Source organism: Artemia sp. Qi Xiang Cuo, chromosome 10 (assembly GCF_049724085.1).
Source record: "Artemia sp. Qi Xiang Cuo chromosome 10, ASM4972408v1, whole genome shotgun sequence".
NCBI classification, from domain to species: domain Eukaryota; kingdom Metazoa; phylum Arthropoda; class Branchiopoda; order Anostraca; family Artemiidae; genus Artemia; species Artemia sp. Qi Xiang Cuo.
Window position 1 is genome coordinate 37,447,649 of NC_142803.1, and position 17,744 is coordinate 37,465,392.

Consider the following 17,744-nt stretch of genomic DNA (forward strand, 5'->3'; position numbering starts at 1 on the left):
CAAGAGAATTTCATTTTTAGTTTTAGTGATTACTGGCCCAAGTCACTTTTTACTTCCAGTTTTCTTTTATCACAAACTATTTGATAAGATTCTCCTGCGACAAATTTTTTTTTTACCTGTTCATTTTATTTAGTTGAATCGGCTAGTAAGAGGATCAATTTGACAGCTGGATAGTAAGTTTTTCGTTTTTCGTTTTTCTTTCGCTGTTCTGTAAATTTTTTTAAAAGTCTGAATATAAAAGGGATTTAAGTTCGAGGCGGAGAACTGTCCTGTTATGAAAGAGGTATATTTTACATGGCCGGTCTAATAACGAAATATGGTATCTGTGCAGGCAGGATGATTTTGAACATATATATTCTTTCTATAGACTATTTTCAGGCGCAGGTCATTGCACAAAGACAAGTCTACATCTATTTTAATCTACGTAATCAATAAATCTTTCTGTAATTTTGGTTTGAGTTTGATTTTCATTTAAAATTAAATGCATAATAATTAAATATGATATTGACTAAATAAAGTAATCCTTTTGTCAAGAATCCTTGTCGTTTAAAATTAACTACATTTTCTTTCATTTTGCATGCGATTTAGCTGCTCTTTTATTTGAGTTTTTTCCTAACTGTCTTTAAAAATTAACTTATTCCTGCGAAAGAAATATCCTGAAATATATTCCCTGTCCCCCAACCATAACTGCTATTTTGGCGTCTGGTCCCCCTGGAAAATTTTTCTGTCGGTGCCCTTGCTAAATAAGCGTATTCTTTCCTTGTCAATGTTTTATCTATCGTCCTTGCGTTTTTATTTAATTGATTCTTCTTCTTTTTTTAAATTTCTAGTCTCCTCAATTTGACTAAAAGCTAATGCTGAGAGCGAAACAAACTTCTTCATATCTGCCAGCTTTTTACCTTTTTTTGCGATTTTGTCTTTTAAAATCAAGTAAGAGCTTGAATCCCTGCTATCCAAATTTTGCAGTCAAGTTAAGGACCGCCTTCTAAACCCGTTTGTATTCATCAAAAGATAACCGTCCCATTTTTGTACAGTAAAATCTCTTCTGCATAGCTGATTTTCCGTTTTCATACCGTCCGGCCTTAATCAAAAAAATTTTTTGCTCAAAATAAGTTTTTCAAAAAAAAGTAAAGAACTCCATTAAACCAAAAATGAAAAAAAAAAAATAGAATAAAAAAAACCTACCAAGCATGCAACTACCACAAATCAGTATCAATAAATAAATGAAACCCAAAACAAACAGTAATTAAAATAAGTCAAACTCAAAACGAGCAGAAATTAAAATAAGTCAAACTCAAAACGAGCAGAAATTAATCTGAGTAGGGTTCTAAACCTATGCTTTCTAAAAGCTAGCATATAATTTGTACTTTACTGAAAAAAATTCTTTTAAATGTTTTCACTTTTACAACTTTAAGAACTCAAAAAATAATTAAGATTTTAAGGAATAAATATCAGCATATGTATATTAAACTGACAATGTACATTTTATCAGTAAACTCATATGAATTTCTATGGAAAGTACCTTTCCATAGAAAATGGAAGTAATTTGCTAAGTATGCAGGCATCTTATTAAACATACACAATTGCTGTGTTCTATTTATGATCTTTATATTACAATTTTAGAATATATTTCATTGCCGTCGTTCGGTTTAGAAAAGCCCTGCTATTTAAGACCATTCCCAAAATAATCCCTGAACAATACCGACTCGAAAGAGGTGCAACAGAGCTTGTAGCCATGAAGTTGGGAAGGGGGCTCAGACCCTAAAGCTCTTTAACTATTTCGGCAATAACCTGTGCTCGATACAGAATTCGACAAGGCATAACACGCCAAATATTCTTTTTACTTCTCAGTTCTTTATTGTAGGAAAAATGATGCAATAAAAAAAACTGCAAATAAATGTTTTGACTACAAACTAAGTAAAAAAAAAATAAGGCAAACAACTTAAATTTCCGCATTAACAAAATGAATCTTACTTTTTGCCCTTTGAGGCTTGGAGCCCGAAGATTTCGCAACTCCCCCCTTCTCGGAGGCCCTGCTACCATTTCGTAGCAGCAAGTTCCTTGCCAAAAGAACTGCGGAATGACAAATTAGTTGCCTGATCTAGCTAAGATATTCAACTGATATGCTAGAAAATATATAAAGAAAACAAATATTACACTTTAAGGGCGACTTCTAAAGCTCTTTTTGCGTCAGCTGTCCCAATTTGGAATACAATTCGGTCTTTTTCATGGCTACACGTCCGAAATACAACAGAGCCATCTGTTTCACTAACATAGTCAATAGTGTCCAGAATCTCTAGAAAATGAAGGTAAAGATTATTAAAATCTGAAATCTCTTTTGAAGTATCAGTAATATTCTAAAAAAGGGCTAAGAAAAGACTAAACACATCTATTGGCACCTTTCTTGATATCTGAATCAATAGGGGCCATTAAATCTTCTAATACAATGCATGTTTCTGAGTGTGATGATATTAATACGAGTTGTATTTCTATGTCTCCTCTACCCATAAAAAAGCTGTCATATAAAGCAAAAATGCTCCCAATTCTATCGCCGGGAGTATGAAACAGTCCCAGCAAAATATAACTGCGTCACTGAAGTCTCCGGCTCATTGCAATCGTCAAAAGTGTTCCGCTAGAAATAGATGAGTCCGAGCTCATGACACTTATTCCGAAATGCTCTACGGTAGTTCAATGTGGTAGATCTAGTGCGTTTAAGGTTTATTTTAAGCAGCAACTTCATTTGCAAACAGTCCTGACTGAATCAGTCAAAATAGGCTACAAAAGACTGCCTGCTCAATAGACCATTTTCTTGCCAAAAAAGTGTTTTAAATGTCACCAGGTCGGTTGCACAGAAGCGGAGTGCAAAAATGTGACCATGTGTTCAAGATGCGGTTCTGCCGAGCACATCTCGTCCCATGATAACTCGTGCTCTATGACTATGTTCTGTATTACTTTTAAGGTTTTTGGTCACACTTGTTACAGCGTAAAGTACCCATTCAATCTAGATATTAAAAAAAGAATTTGTAATGCACCCACCAGGGATCTCTACTAAACAGTACCAGGATGTGAAATTTGTTTCATGGAACATAAACGGTAGTCTGTTGAATAAAATATCAGCATTGGAAGGTGTGCTGCTGAATAATGATTTAATGTGTATTCAAGAACATTTTTTTACGCGTTTCGGCAGTTTCATGTTGTGAAAGTTCGTCTGTTAATAAAGTATCATTCATACATTCACACGTCCTAGTCTTAGTTTACTGAACATGAGTAGAAACTTTCGCACTTTTTCCGTTCCCAAAAGCGTGTTCATTCCCGAGGTCGTCCACCTGGAGGCCTGGCAATTTCAGTTTCAACGAGTATTCAGTCAAATTCGTTTAGTTTTAGTGATACTTTTCTAGCAGCGAGGGTAGGGATTTGCGTACTGAAAAATGTGTATTTGCCCACTAATTATAAGAATGATGAATCGGAACGATCATTTGCACAGGCCTGTGAGAAGTTGCATGCAAATATTAAACAAGTTCAAAAACTTAATATCCCTGTTATTGCTGGGGACTTAAATTTTGATATTCATTTTTTCTGCTTCAGCCGTATCACTTCGTACTTCTATTATCCGTGGTATTTTCTCTGATGAGCTGATCGTGCAGCCAGAAACTGAAAACTTCACTCACATATATTCACACTTCATCTCATACATCTGGACCATGAGGTTACTTCGACTGATTTCCCGATTTTTGTAATATCTAATTACCAATTATCGGACCACAATCCCATAGCAGCGCCTTTTAAACTAAGTTTAACGAATACACCAATGAATCAAGATACACCAAAGCTTAAGTGGTTTTCAAAGATTGACTGGGATAAGATTCATTTGCTCCTATATCGAAGAAGTTCTCGATTCGATTTTGCAAAAAATTCATATCCCTTTCCAGCTTATTCATAAATTGATGAAACTCCCTCTGTTATTCGCACCTTGAGAAATTTATATTCGCGGCTTAAAGTACGCATTAAAATTACAAATCCTCTTATGTTACCGTTTTTCAATTTATCTTATCTAACACGTGCTCCACGAAATAGACTTTATTGTCCCGGTGGTTATGTTTCTGTTTACAAAGGTACGCGTCAAGGTGCTATCACTTCGCCTACTCGTTTTAACAAGTGTCTTAGACGTTCAATCAAAACACATATCCTCATGCATTGAGGCAGCAACAAATGTGGCATTTGTCTGTTATGCGAATGATGTCCTTAATCTTAGCAGGCCGCTGGTAGCTGCTCTCCGATCACTTTGACTGTTAAAAAGAGCACTAGAGCATCTGACTAACAATCCAATGAGCCCCCTCTGAAGTTTATATGACCATACTTTCTATAAAAACCAATATACCCCCAGGGCATAACTTACAACCCAAGCCCTGAGGGCTGGGGGGGGGGGGTTGTCATCCTCAAAGACATAATTTCCAGACTTTTCAGATACGTTGAACAAAATAGCTAACTCAAAATTTTGATTGAAAGTGTTTGGGGAAATGATGGGTGTGTGGGGGGGGGGGCACTTACCCTCTGATCACTTTCAAGTAATAAAAAAGGCACTAGTCCTCTTAATTTCCGACAGAATGAGCCCTTTGTGAAGCTTCTACGACAAAAATTTCTATTAAAACCTTATATGCCCCAAAGGCCTAACTTACAACCCTTGTCCTGAGGGCTATGGGGGGAGAGTCGTCATCCTCAAAGAAAGTTTTTATACCTTTCAACTACGTTGAACAAAATGGCCATATCAAAAGATTGATCGAAAATGTTTGAATGGACGTGGGGGGAGGGGTGAATCTCCCTCCGATTACTTTCGACTATCAAAAAGGGCAATAGCTCTTTCAATTTCCAATCGAATGAGCCCTTTTCGAATTTTTTTACGACAACGCTTTCTTTAAAAACCTTATATGCCCCCAGGGCATAACTTACAACCTTTATCCTAAGGGCTGTGGGGGGGGGGGGGGTTCATACTCAAAGACATAATTTCCAGACCCTTCAACTACGTTCAACAAAATGGCTATATCACAATGTTGATTTGAAGTGTTTTCGAGAAATGATGGGCGTGGGGGGGGAGGGAACATAAGCCCTCAGGTCCCTTTTGAATATTAATAAGGGCACTAGCCCTCTCAATTCCCATTTGAATGAGCTCTTTTTGAAGTTTCTTCGACAACGCTTTCTATAAAAATCTTATAAGCCCCCAGTGCATAACTTACAACCTTTGCCCTAGGGGCTGTCGGGGGTTTGTCATCCTCAAAGACATAGTTTCCCGACCTTTCAACTAGGCTACGTTGACCAAAATGGTTATCTCAAAATTTTGATTGAATGTATTCGGGGAAATAGTGGGCATAAGAGGGTGTTAGTCGCCCTCCAATCACTTTCGACTATTAAAATGGGCACTAGCGCTGTAAATTTCCAAACGAATGAGCCCTTTTTGAAGCTTCTACGACGATACTTTCTATAAAAACTTTATATGCCCCCAGGGCACAACTTACAACTCTTGCCCTGAGGGTTCTGGGGAGGTTGTCATCCTCAAAGACCTAATTTCTAGAACTTTAAACTACGTTGACAAAATGGCTATCCAAAATTTTGATTGGATGTGTATGGGGAAATGGTGGGCATGAGAGGGAGGTTAGTTGCCCTTCAATTACTTTCGACTATTAAAAAGGGCACTAAGCCTTTGAATTTCCAATCGAATGAGCCCTTTTTGAAGTTTCTACAACAACGCTTTCTATAAAAACTTTATATGCCCCTAGGGCATAACTTATAACCCTTACCCTGAATGCTGTGGGGGGGGGGGGGGGGGGGTGTTGTCATCCTCAAAGACCTAATTTCCAGAACTTTCAACTGCGTTCAAAAAAAAGGCTATCTCAAAACTTTGATGGGATGTGTTTGGAGAAATGGTGGGCGTGAATTTTGCATGTAAGGGGGTTAGTTGCCCTCCAATCACTTTCTACTATTAAAAAGGGCACTAGCCCTTTCAATTTTTATCTCAAAATTTTCATTGGATGTGTTTGGAGAAATGGTGGACCTGAGAGGGGGGTTAGTTGCCCTCCAATCACTTTCGACTATTAAAAAGTGCAATTTCTCAATTTCCAATCGAATGAGCCCTTTTTGGTTTCTACGACAAACCTTTCTACAAAAACTTTATAGGTCCCCAGGGCATAACTTACAATCCTTACCCTGAGGGCTGTGGGGGGTTATCATCCTTAAAGACCTAATTTCCAGAACTTTGAACTACTTTGAACAAAATGGCAATCTCAAATTTTTGATTGGATGTGTTTGGGGAAATGGTGGGCGTGAGAGGGGGTTAGTTGCCCTCCAATCACTTTTGACTATTTAAAAGGGCACTTGCTCTTTCAATTTCCAATTGAATGAGCCCTGTTTGAAGTTTCTACAAAAATGTTTTCTATAAAAACCTTATATACCCCAGGGCATAACTTACAGCCCTTGCCCTGAGGGGTTTGGGGGGGAAGTTGTTGTTATCCTCAAAGACTTAATTTCCAGAACTTTTAACTACGTTGAGCAAAATAGCTATCTCAAAATTTGATTGGATGTGTTTGGGGAAATGGTGGGCGTGAGAGGGGATTAGTTACTCTCCAATCGCCTTCGACGATAAAAAGGGAACTAGCCCTTTTCAATTTCCAATAAAATGAGCCCTTTTTGAAGTTTCTACGACAGCGCTTTCTATAAAAACTCAAAGACATAATTTCTAGAGCTTTCAACTACGTTGAAAAAATGGCTATCTCAAAATTTTCATTGGATGTGTTTGGGGAAATGGTGGGCGTGAGAGGGGGGTTAGTTGTCCTCCAATCACTTTCTACTATTAAACAGATAGCCTTTTCAATTTCCAATCGAATGAGCCCTTTTTGCAGTTTTTACAACAAACCTTTCTAAAAAAAACTTTATATGCCCCCAGGGCATAACTTACAACCCTTACCCTGAGGGCTATGGGGGGGGGGGGGGGTTGTCATCCTCAAAGACCTAATTCCAGAATTTTCAAGTACGTTGAACAAAATGGCTGTCTCAAAATTTTGATTGGATGTGTTTGGGAAAATGGTGGGCGTGAGAGGAGGGTTTATCACTTTTGACTATTCAAAAGGGCACTAGCTCTTTCAATTTCCAATTGAATGAGCCCTTTTTGAAGTTTCTACGACAACGTTATCTATGAAAACCTTATATGCCCCCAGGCCATAACTTACAGCCCTTGCCCTGAGGGCTGTGTGTCCTCCTCAAAGACATAATTTCCTGATCTTTCTACTACGTTGAACCAGATGGCTATCTCGAAATTTTGACTGGATGTGTTTGGGGAAATGGTGGGCGTGGAAGGGGTGTTAGTTGCCTTCCAATCCCTTTCAGCTAGTAAAAAGGGCACAAGTCCTTCCAATTTCCCTTCGAATGAGCCCTTTTCGAAGTTTCTACGACAATTCCTTCGATACGAACTGCTCTGGTCTAAAAGAAACAAACAAACCAAAAAAAATAAATAAATAAATAATACATATTGCCAACATCGTTCTTTACTTAGGCAGCACAATTGCGCTGCCTATGATACTACCAAGGTAAGTGAAGCTATCCACTTGATCAATATTTTCGTTACCCACCATCACCTTTTCATCTTCCCTTATTCCTAGCCTGCTCATTTTCCTACTTGAAAAAGGTGTGGTTCGTCTTATGCTTCAGTTGTTCGAAATAAACAACGTTTCAACCAAATAATTCTCACTAAACTGTATAATTCAACAGCCCTACCGCATTTTCTAGAGGCCTATACGGCATCATTTTCGAAGATCTTCTCACAAACAGATAAACGTAAACTCTGTTCAGTATATTTCAAATTTGCGAAATATTTGCTTCATTTACCCCCGTAAACCCGAAATTCAAAAGCCGACCAAGCAATTTTGAAACATAGCCACAAAATCAGTTTTCATCCATGGTATCCCCTTTTTATACAGTAATGTTTAAAGTTATATGTATGTAACAGTTGTTCACTGTTTTATAGATGCTCTTTATTAATTGTTCTGATAAACGTTGTGATGTCTTTTTTTTTCTTATTCCAGTTTTTTTGTCGGTTTCTCTATTTTGTAATCCGTCTCTGTTTACTTTATTTGTATTGTCTCATGGGTTAGAAATAAATAAGCAAATGATGTAAGGATGTATCTGGGCGAATCTAAATTGGTCGCAGGAACGGCTATGGGTATTAATTTGAAACTTTAAGGGAATCTTAATGAGGATGTTAAACACACTATATACATCAGTTTGTTAAAACAGCATATCTGCATTATCTCATAAGCAATTAAGCTTATCAAATTGAAAATATTTCAGAGAATTTAGAGGGGGTATTGAGCTTAATCAAAAGCCACCATAGGCATCTATATTGTCAAAAGGGTGTAACTGCAATATCTCAGGAACAACTAAGGGCATTAAGTTTAAACTTTCAGGGAATGTCAAGGGGTTTGTTGAACAAAATCAAAAGGCGCCATATGTATCCAGGTTGTCAAAATGGCACATCTGCAATATCTCAGGAAAGCGACACTGTGAATTAAGGTTGTCAAAAGGGCGCATGTGAACAATCTCATGAACAGCTAGGGTGTTATGTTTGAACTTTGAGTGAATGTTGAGAGGAATTCTGACCTCAATCCAAAGACATCATAAGCATCCAGGTTGTCAGAATGGTAATTTCTCCACACCACACAATGTAAACTCTCACATCAAAGTCATAAATAAAAGAGCTTACAAATTCAGAAAAAAAGAGAGCTGACTGACTGATACCTCTGATATTATTTATTTTTTGTTCCATTTTTATTTAAATGTAATCTTTTAAATACTCTTCTAACATTGGCTTATTTATCGAGTATATTATCTAGTATATTATCTTCGACAGTAACATCTGGCCGTTTGAACTATAATATGACTTTTTTCTGCTTGCCTTAAGCTTTAGTGCTACTCTTTACTTTTATTTGAAAACTTTTAAGTTTTCAAAAAGTTTTTTTCTAAATTAACTAAAAGCCAAGATCATTATCTATTAGAATATAAAGTTAATTCAAAGTTGACATTTAGGAAGAGAACTATTTTCCAGGTAGTTGTGATGGTGTTATAGTATGACACCTTAACACTTGGATATGAATACGAGCAGCTTAGAATTTGGCACCATAATGTAGAAGATGGATTGAATGATTTTATTAAAATAGTTTTCGAAGTAACAGAAGCTGTCTTAAGGAGGAAGTTGAGAAAAGGATCTAGTAATTTTAGCCAAAAGGCTCTAAACTTGGTAGAAGTCAGAAAGACTTTGTATAAAAGGTAAATCTTACAAGAATAAGAGGAAGTACCTAATACTTTAAAGCTATAATTAATTTCTAGTGGCGCAGTTTTCATTTCAGTCCAACACTATTTTGAAGGGGTTTCAGTCCATTTTTATGAAATTATAACAAATTGGTTTTTGCACTGAAGTTTCACCGTTAAGAATAACGAAAATAACATTTAGCATTCCGGAATCAGTTTCAAATGGCGATTCTTCCTTACTTGATAGTTGTTTTTTTTTTCTTTCTTTTTTTTTCAAAACGCGTTTTTGAATTTACGGTTATTGTGGGCCTGACTTTCTTCTTTACTAGGTTGCATCTAATGCTGCAACCATACTTGTATCTAATGCTACAACCATGATATAAACAGTAAATACTAAAAATTTAAACTAGCATCAATAATTTAACTGTAAGCACGGACTTATCTAAATGGCTAATATTAAAATCAGTAAAAACATACCAAAGTAAAAATAGGGAGAAAATGTTTAGAAGGGGTAAATTAAAAAATCAGTACTGAGTTCTATCCATAACAAAAAGAATGTCTGATATTTAAATACAGCAAACATAAAAATATGCTAAAGTATATGTAGAATTACAATTGCTAATTTAAAGATTCTGAGAAAGTTGCAATTCAATTGAAAAAAAAAAAAAAAAAAAAAAAAAAAAAAAACACCACAAACATACAAAATAATTTTGATAACCAAACTTGACAAGGAATTCAAAGAATTTATAGCAGATATTTATAGAACATTTGGTAATTATTTTAAATTCCTACTCATTTTATGTTTCTTTTATTCATCCAGAGTAGTATCTACTATATTAAACCTTGATTTGTTGGTTTATTTTCATTTATATTGTTTTAAGTGTAATTTATTCACTAATAGTATTTTCTGTTTGTTTTAAATTTAAATTAATGTAACTTTATTTCTCCTCAGTTTAGACTTTAATACCACTTTACTGTTCTTCTTTTTTTCTGAATTTTTAATCAGTAAAATATACAACTCACCATTTTTTACTCTTGTTGTGTTAATCATTCTCCAATCTATGATTTCTTCACCATAAACAATATCAGCTCCATAGTCCAGAGACAAAAGTCTTAGAGGAAGAGTCCCCATTCTTACCATTGGTGCCAAAATCAGTTTATCCCTGTAGTCCATGATCAGAATTTAAGTTAATCAAACTTGACTCAAAATTACTAGGTTTTTCTCAATCAGGAGATAAATAAGCTGAAATACATAAGAAGGAAATTTGAATAGTTTTATCAAAATTACCTAGGTGAGATCATGTGCATATTTTGGCAAATACAACTTCAGGGCCTTGGGGCCTGGCTTCCTGCCCCTCCCCACCATAGCCTGACAAGTATCTAAAGATTGCACCCTTTTAATTTGTAGCCGATCAGGGGCATTTTTGGAGCTGTCTTAAATGATCAGCTGACTGATCCATGTCAAAACAGGGTAAGAATATGTTTCTCAAACTGTGTGTGATTATAATGGTGTCTAAAAAAAAATTGATGAATTCTATAGTCTGTATAATTTTTTGTCTGTATGTTTAAAGCACCTAAAGCAGGTTCCAGGGGCCATTCTGCTCCCCCTGCTTCAAGTTCACAAATAAAGACATGCTCTGTGCTGTTTAACTCGTTATCCTTCAGGGTTTATTTACAGAGTAAAATTTGAAGCCTTAAATCAGGACCCTGGGTCCAGAGTCTCCCCCTTCTCTATACTTCATAAATATAGATATGACTGTCCTGTTATGACATGTGAACAATCATTTAGGGACTAGTCTTGAATGTTCAGAAGACTATCCCAAATTTATCCAATAAATATATCTCACAAAAGATTATTGATTTTTATCAAATTCAATAGCCTATCTAATTGTCTTCAAAAGTCAACAGTTGCACATTGTGGGTTAAAATTGCAATTTTATCCAAATATCAGACAACAGACCCTAGGTTGAAACTGAACAAGGGGCCCAATATAAACAAATTACTCATTTAAATATTAAAACTTAATAGATGAAGTTTGAAAGAATAGCAAGCATGTTATGCTTTGTTGATTTTAGGAGTGTAAACATATTTTGGTCAGCATTACTGGAGGTCCAAAGCTAAGCACAGACAAGGTGCAGCTCTTTTGACTTATGAGTGTTTAGGGGTTGGTTTCAGGGAGCTTCAAAATGAGCAGATAAATCTTCCAAAACAAAACAGAGCTAAAAATATTTTTGAATTGGTGTGTGATCATGTGTATAAATCAAAGAACCAAAGGATTCTTTGATCTGTTTATTTAGAGGTCTAAGTCTGGACCCTTGACCCAAGCCATCATGCTCCACCAGTATAGACATGTTACACCTTCAAATTTAATGCTTCTTCTCTAATTTAAGAAGACATTAGAAAATTATATTTTGATTTCCTACAAAATTTTTGTGTGGAAGGTGTAAAAGATGAACTCGCTCTAGAATTTGGTAAAAAGGGTTAAATTCATCTTTATCATAATTAATAACGTCTTTAGCATCTAAATTATCACAATTTTATGCATTGTACAATCTTATGTAGTGTATATTCCCCCCCCCCAATCGCTGTGTATAGAAGGGTTGATTGTAGAAACTTGAAAGGGGCCTCATTTGATTGGAAACTAAAAGTTCTAGAGGTTTTTTTTTAAGAGTCAAAGGTGACTACAGGAAAACTAGTCCCCTTACCAAGTCATTTTTTGCTAGCCAGACCCCCCTTCCAATACATCCACCTTTGAAGTAAGATTGACTATGCTATTTTCTGTTAGCCATCGGGTGGTAGGCTATCCCCTTGTCTAGGAGTTACACTAGCATCCTCTTTCCAGAAGAAAATTCAGAGTACAATTTGTGAAACTACATTCAAGCATTATCAGTAGTGTTTTTACTTGTATCATTCCTAAAAGCTAATATCATTCCTAAAGTTACCCTAATAGCTTCTATACATAATGTTTGGCTAAGGTTTTTTCTCTCTAAACTATGCTACTTTCTGTTAGCCATCTGGTGGTAGGCTATTCCCTTGTCTAGGAGTTAAACTAGCCTACTCTTTCTAGAAGGAAACAGAGTACAATCCTTGAAACTACATTCAAGCATTATAAGTAGTCTTTTTACTTGTATCATTCCTTGATAATAATTTTCTAATAATAATTTTGAGATAATAATTTTCTTTCAGAATAGTCAAAAGGTCCAGTAGCTATGCCTCCAGGAACAGCATGAGCCCCACAGCCCCTGGGGCAACGGTTGTACATAATGCAAATTTTTATTTCTTTACACGTAATTGATGGCACTTGTTTGATGTTGGGTCTGTGAAGGCTTCAAGGGATTGTTTTCAGTAGTGATTAACTTTGAATGGTATTTTACCTTCGAGGGGGTGGGGTTTGACCCCCCCCCCCCCAAATGTTTGTCCGACTCGTAAAAACGTAACAAAAATAATATAAACAAATTTTCGATGCGTTTTGAAGTTTTTTTTTATACCCCAACCCCGAAAAATAAAATCCTGGATATGATTCTGTATATGTGTCATGGGTAAACTAAGCATGAGGAAAGGAATGGTGCAGTCAGAATGTCTCTTTTTTATTAGATGTTGTTGCAATTCAGAATGACAGAAGAGGATTATCTTATACAGCTATAACATGGGGACGTGGATTTGTCTCCTTTTTTTTGTCAAGGAAAAAAGAGACATACTCAATAAAATGGAATAATTTTGAATTTGCTTGGAATACTTGAGTTTAATTTATACCACTGAAAAGAGCATTAAAAGTTGTTTCGAATATGTTCCCTTTATTCTGTTAGCCTCGTCCTTCAGAGCGACCACAGCCAACAAAAATTTTTCTGTTTTTATGGCTCTCCTGAAAAATTTCAAAAACAGCATATGCTGCACTTTTGATTATCAAAACCAAGATTTGTACTGTAGTTCTGTTAAAAAAACTTCTTTCGTCTCTAATAATTCCAATTCAACAAGGTTTCTTTTGTTGAAGTAATATTTCCTAAATGAAAAATCTATGTTCAGTTAAATTACATGCAGCTAGGACTAGGATTTTTATTTCTGAAAAATGATTATCACAAGCTGGGCCAAATTCACATTTCAGCAAAAAAAAAATGCAATAATCTTGGTCAGAAAAAAAGTCATAATGTCAAAACAGTAAAAAAATATTAAAAAGGATAAAAATAATTAAAATTTGTAGAATTCATAGTACATTTTGTAAGGTAAAAATGTGGATTTTTGCTGAAGTAGAGCAAGGGAGGTGAGGTTGAAGAATGGGGGGGGATTGACTGGGAAAAGTACATTTGTCCAGAATTATGGAGGACAATGTTAGCAAAATATGAGGAATTTTTGTTTTTGTTTCTTGTAGGGTGACCAGATCAGCTTTCTGAAGGAAGATATAAGAGACCTTACCATCATAGAAAACAATGCTTAGGACATTTTTTGGACTACTTCTATTCTGTCTAACAATTCACTGAGAAGGTAGAACGCCAAACAGGATAAGGATACTCAAGAGGGAAATTGAGAGGTAATAAATGAATAAAAAAGAGAAAAAAATTCTAAAACCAAGGAAGTTAGGACACAATTTTTCATGGATTTTAAGGAGGAAAAGTGTGATGTTTTGCATGTTGGAAAACATCATTAACATGGTAATCCCAGTTCAAATTGCTTGAGACGGTAACACACGGTAATCTCATAAAACTAACTGAAGTTGGGGAGCAAAGGTGATAGGGCAAGTGGAAGAAGGGGGTGTCTTAAGAAAATTAATTGCTGAAGTTGTGATAGACTGTCAAATCATTATTAATAGCTTCATCTGAAATCTCTTCTAGGATACCCATTGGGCTACTTTTTAAGTTTTTTTAAAATATTGTTTAAGGACAGTTAGATCATCAAGAAATTTTCATCTATCCTAGAAATCAATACCAAGGTTGTTTATTATTTTAAGGAATGAAATTTGGCCAAACAGTGATCCCTTAGGCACACCATAGTAGAATGGGAGAGGATCAGAATACATATTTAGCTATTCGACAACTTGTGCTCCATCAGTGAGGAAAGACACAACTTGAAATTTATTTGATAGTTCTACCAAGACTTTTGCAGATGACACTAAACTCTACAGAAAAATGGCATCACACACGGACAAAGTCATCATTCAAGCAGACATTGACAAACTGACAGAAAACCTGAAAAACCTTGGGCTAAACTTCAACACTTGCAAAACAGAAGACATACAGATTGACAAGAGAAAAGAAACAGCCCCACAGTTGACTATAAAGAGTAGAACATGTGCAAGGGTACCATTAGAGACAGTGGAGTAAGAAAGAGACCTTAAAATTATTATTGACTCTCAGCTTAAGTTTCATAACCACACAAATAAAATAGCTTCAAAGGCCTCTCAACTCACTGGTCTCATTAGGCAGAGCTTCAAGCATCTTGACCAGCAGACCCTTGTAAAGCTATACAAATGGTTAGTAAGACCGACTATTGAGTATGGTAATGTCATATGGGGGCCTCACTATAAAACAAACTAAGCCGAGATAGAAAAAGTTCAAAGACGACCCACAAAGCTTCTTCCAGGCTTCAAAGAGATGTGTTATGAAGAGAGGTTACAGAACTGCAACTTCCAATACTCAAGTACAGAAGAAAAAGAGGAGACCAAATCCAGATGCACAAAATGAAACACAAGTTGGAAAAACCCAGCTTTGAAAATTACTTTCAGCTCCCCCAAACCCAGACTACACAAGGTCACTCAGTAAAAGTGTTCATACCCCATGCCCTAAATAAATCAAGAGCCAATTTTTGGAGTGTAAGAGCTGTAAATGACTGAAACAGTCTCCCAGAAAGTGTTGTGAAAGCAGACACCCTAAATGCATTCAAAAATGGACTTGACTGATTCTGGAAAGAACACATGTACACACAAGACTTGTTAAACATCTGACTTTATTGACTTAAATCTATTAACACTACCATTTGTGCAAACTCCTCCAAAGTTGATGTTGAGCTGGGGCTCCGCTGGCCTTACACTCTTGGGAGACCCTTGCCCATGGTTTAAATTGTAGAATTTCAGAGAGCCAAGTATCAGAGAAACAAGACTTGACAAATCAACCAACAGCCATCTAGAGAGTGCCATAACAGGGATGTTTCCCTAAAGGCACTGAGGATCCTGTAAGTTAATCCTGCAAGTTTTTCTACAAATGTGTTAATAATAAAAAAAAGAAGATTTTTTCAGGACCATTACTGGCACATATGGCATCAATTTAATGTTTTGGTTGCTGGATCAATTTTGCAAGGACAAATAGCAAGCCTGTTGCCCAACTTAGCCACAGCAGCAATTATTCCTGGCCTGTATATTGCCAAGCAGATCATTAAATGGCCTTAGTTCAATGTTTGGAAAATAATTTAAAGAACCCTTGATTAAGTGTGATCAGTAAATCCTATTAAAATCTTGTTTATTATATTTCCTTTACAAAGGAGTAATGATACCATATATCCAACAATTTAGGAACTTACCAGCAGATGTAATTTCATTAAAAAGCAAGGACAGAGGTTTTGAAATATAGTTGACAAAGGCTTTAATAGGTTATGTTTGAATGTCTAGCACACAAGTGCTACAATTCATATGCTAGGAAAATTAGGTTAGGATAATGAAACTTTCAGGGATGGGTCTGCAGGCTAAAGTATGTCATGGGAAGGTATTTTGATGTACCTACCTCTACTCTTTCTCCCTCTAGAGAGTCCTGAAATTTGCCTACATGACAGGTCTCCCTATTGAAATTTTGACAAAACAACATTTTACCTTAATTTTCAACTATCAGTTTATTTTTCTCCGGCTTTAGTTCTGAAAATGCAATTCCTGTTATTTGAGTAGAATTTTAAGGCACATCAATGTTTTTTTTTTCAAAATTTAGGAAATGTAATTGCATCTCTTTAAAACCTTATAAATTGGGAGTGAGCAAAGTTGTGAAGCTGAAAACAATTTTGTTGTAGGCTACTTCATTTAAGCAGAAGATCTATTTTGCACAGTTTCATTTTATGAAACACTGATTTTTAAAGGTCAGAACCCTCTAGAGGGAGATGAAGTGGAGGTAGGTACTTCAAAATACCTTCCCAGGACATACTTTAGCCTGCAGACCCATCCCTGAAAGTTTGATTTTCCTAACCTAACCCCTTTCCAAGATAGCCAAAAGTAGCTAAAGTAGAATTTTATCATAATCTCTTTTTGTTTTAGCAAGTCTCCTTCTGAAGACTGTTATTCTTAACCTTTAATCACCATTGGAATCACCATTTTTGGAAACTCTAAATTAGAAACTTACAGCCACCAGCTTGAACAACAATGAAAATCACATTTTGCATGGGTATAAATGATTTATTCTGTTTTTTTTTTGTTCTTTTCTCTTTATTGCTAACAGGGCACAGAAACATCAGACAGTTGTTTAAGGCCTTCTTAAAAAGATAATTTTCATAGGCCTATCTAATTAGTCTTTAACTAATTTTTTAACTTACCATCATATTCATTAAAACATAGATAGGGTAAATTACCCTTTGGGGCCCCATTAAGGGATCAAAACGGAACTTGCCAGAACCAATTAGGCTACTGAATTTGGAAAGAGCATAGAAAGGCATAGGCTAAAATGATGTAGCCTATTCACTTTCTTCCAAGTTAAATGTTATATAAATTTATCAATAAAAAACATGCAACAAATTTAACCTTCAGATAAAGGGTCTAATGATGGTGATGGTTGATTAGCCTAGCTGTTCCAAAAACCAGGGTCTGCCTATTTGAATATATCTTTGCATTGTTACCAAGTGCAGGACACAAAATAGAGCATCAAGAGAAGCGAAAACACGCCATCGACGCATTTTTTGCTACATAATTTTCGGGTGGGGTTCGAAATTCTGGGAAAATTAGATAGTGCAGGCCTGAGTGCAAAAAAACAAAAAAAAAAAAAAAACAAAAAAAAAAAAACAAACAAATGAGAAATTCAGAGAAAATATTACCAGATGTGCGCAAATTGTGTTGATCTTGCCTTTCAGAAAGCTAGAACTCAAACTTGGTAAGATTCAGTATTTACTGAAAATTATGGCCCTAGATTCCGAATTCTGAAACAGTTAAGCATTGTTCGACAGCTCACATGCACTTTTGTGGTTGAAATTATCTGTTCTCAGTCTCTAGTTTTACAAGAAGGACATTTTTCTCAGTGCTCTGGTAAACCAAAAAATTAAATAACAGCGGGAATTAAAGAAGATCTAATATAAGAAATACTTGCCAAAAGTGGTATATTACATTACTGTCTGACTGTTATGCAGAATTCTTTCGTATAAACAATGGAAATTGTTAATAAAGAACTAAAAAGAGAAAAAAAGGCTTACAATCTTGATGTAAATTATACAAAAACGAGGAAGTTAAATTGGCATTTGACTAAGATATCTATTGGATAGGATTTTATGATGAATAA

At 35.6% G+C, this 17,744-nt stretch overlaps 1 protein-coding gene across 1 annotated transcript in view; it reads right to left on the bottom strand.

The window, feature by feature from the left end:
* The window catches only part of Dus2 (Dihydrouridine synthase 2), a 100,636-nt gene extending 83,505 nt beyond the window's left edge, over positions 1 to 17,131 (bottom strand). The window contains exons 1-3 of the mRNA XM_089096226.1: positions 16,997 to 17,131; positions 10,315 to 10,534; positions 2,158 to 2,296 (exon numbers count right to left, since the gene is read on the bottom strand). Coding sequence (XP_088952352.1) covers positions 2,158 to 2,296; positions 10,315 to 10,465 — 290 coding nt within the window. The 5' untranslated portion in view covers positions 10,466 to 10,534; positions 16,997 to 17,131. The remainder of the gene's footprint in view (positions 1 to 2,157; positions 2,297 to 10,314; positions 10,535 to 16,996) is intronic.
* Positions 17,132 to 17,744: the final 613 nt, after the last annotated feature.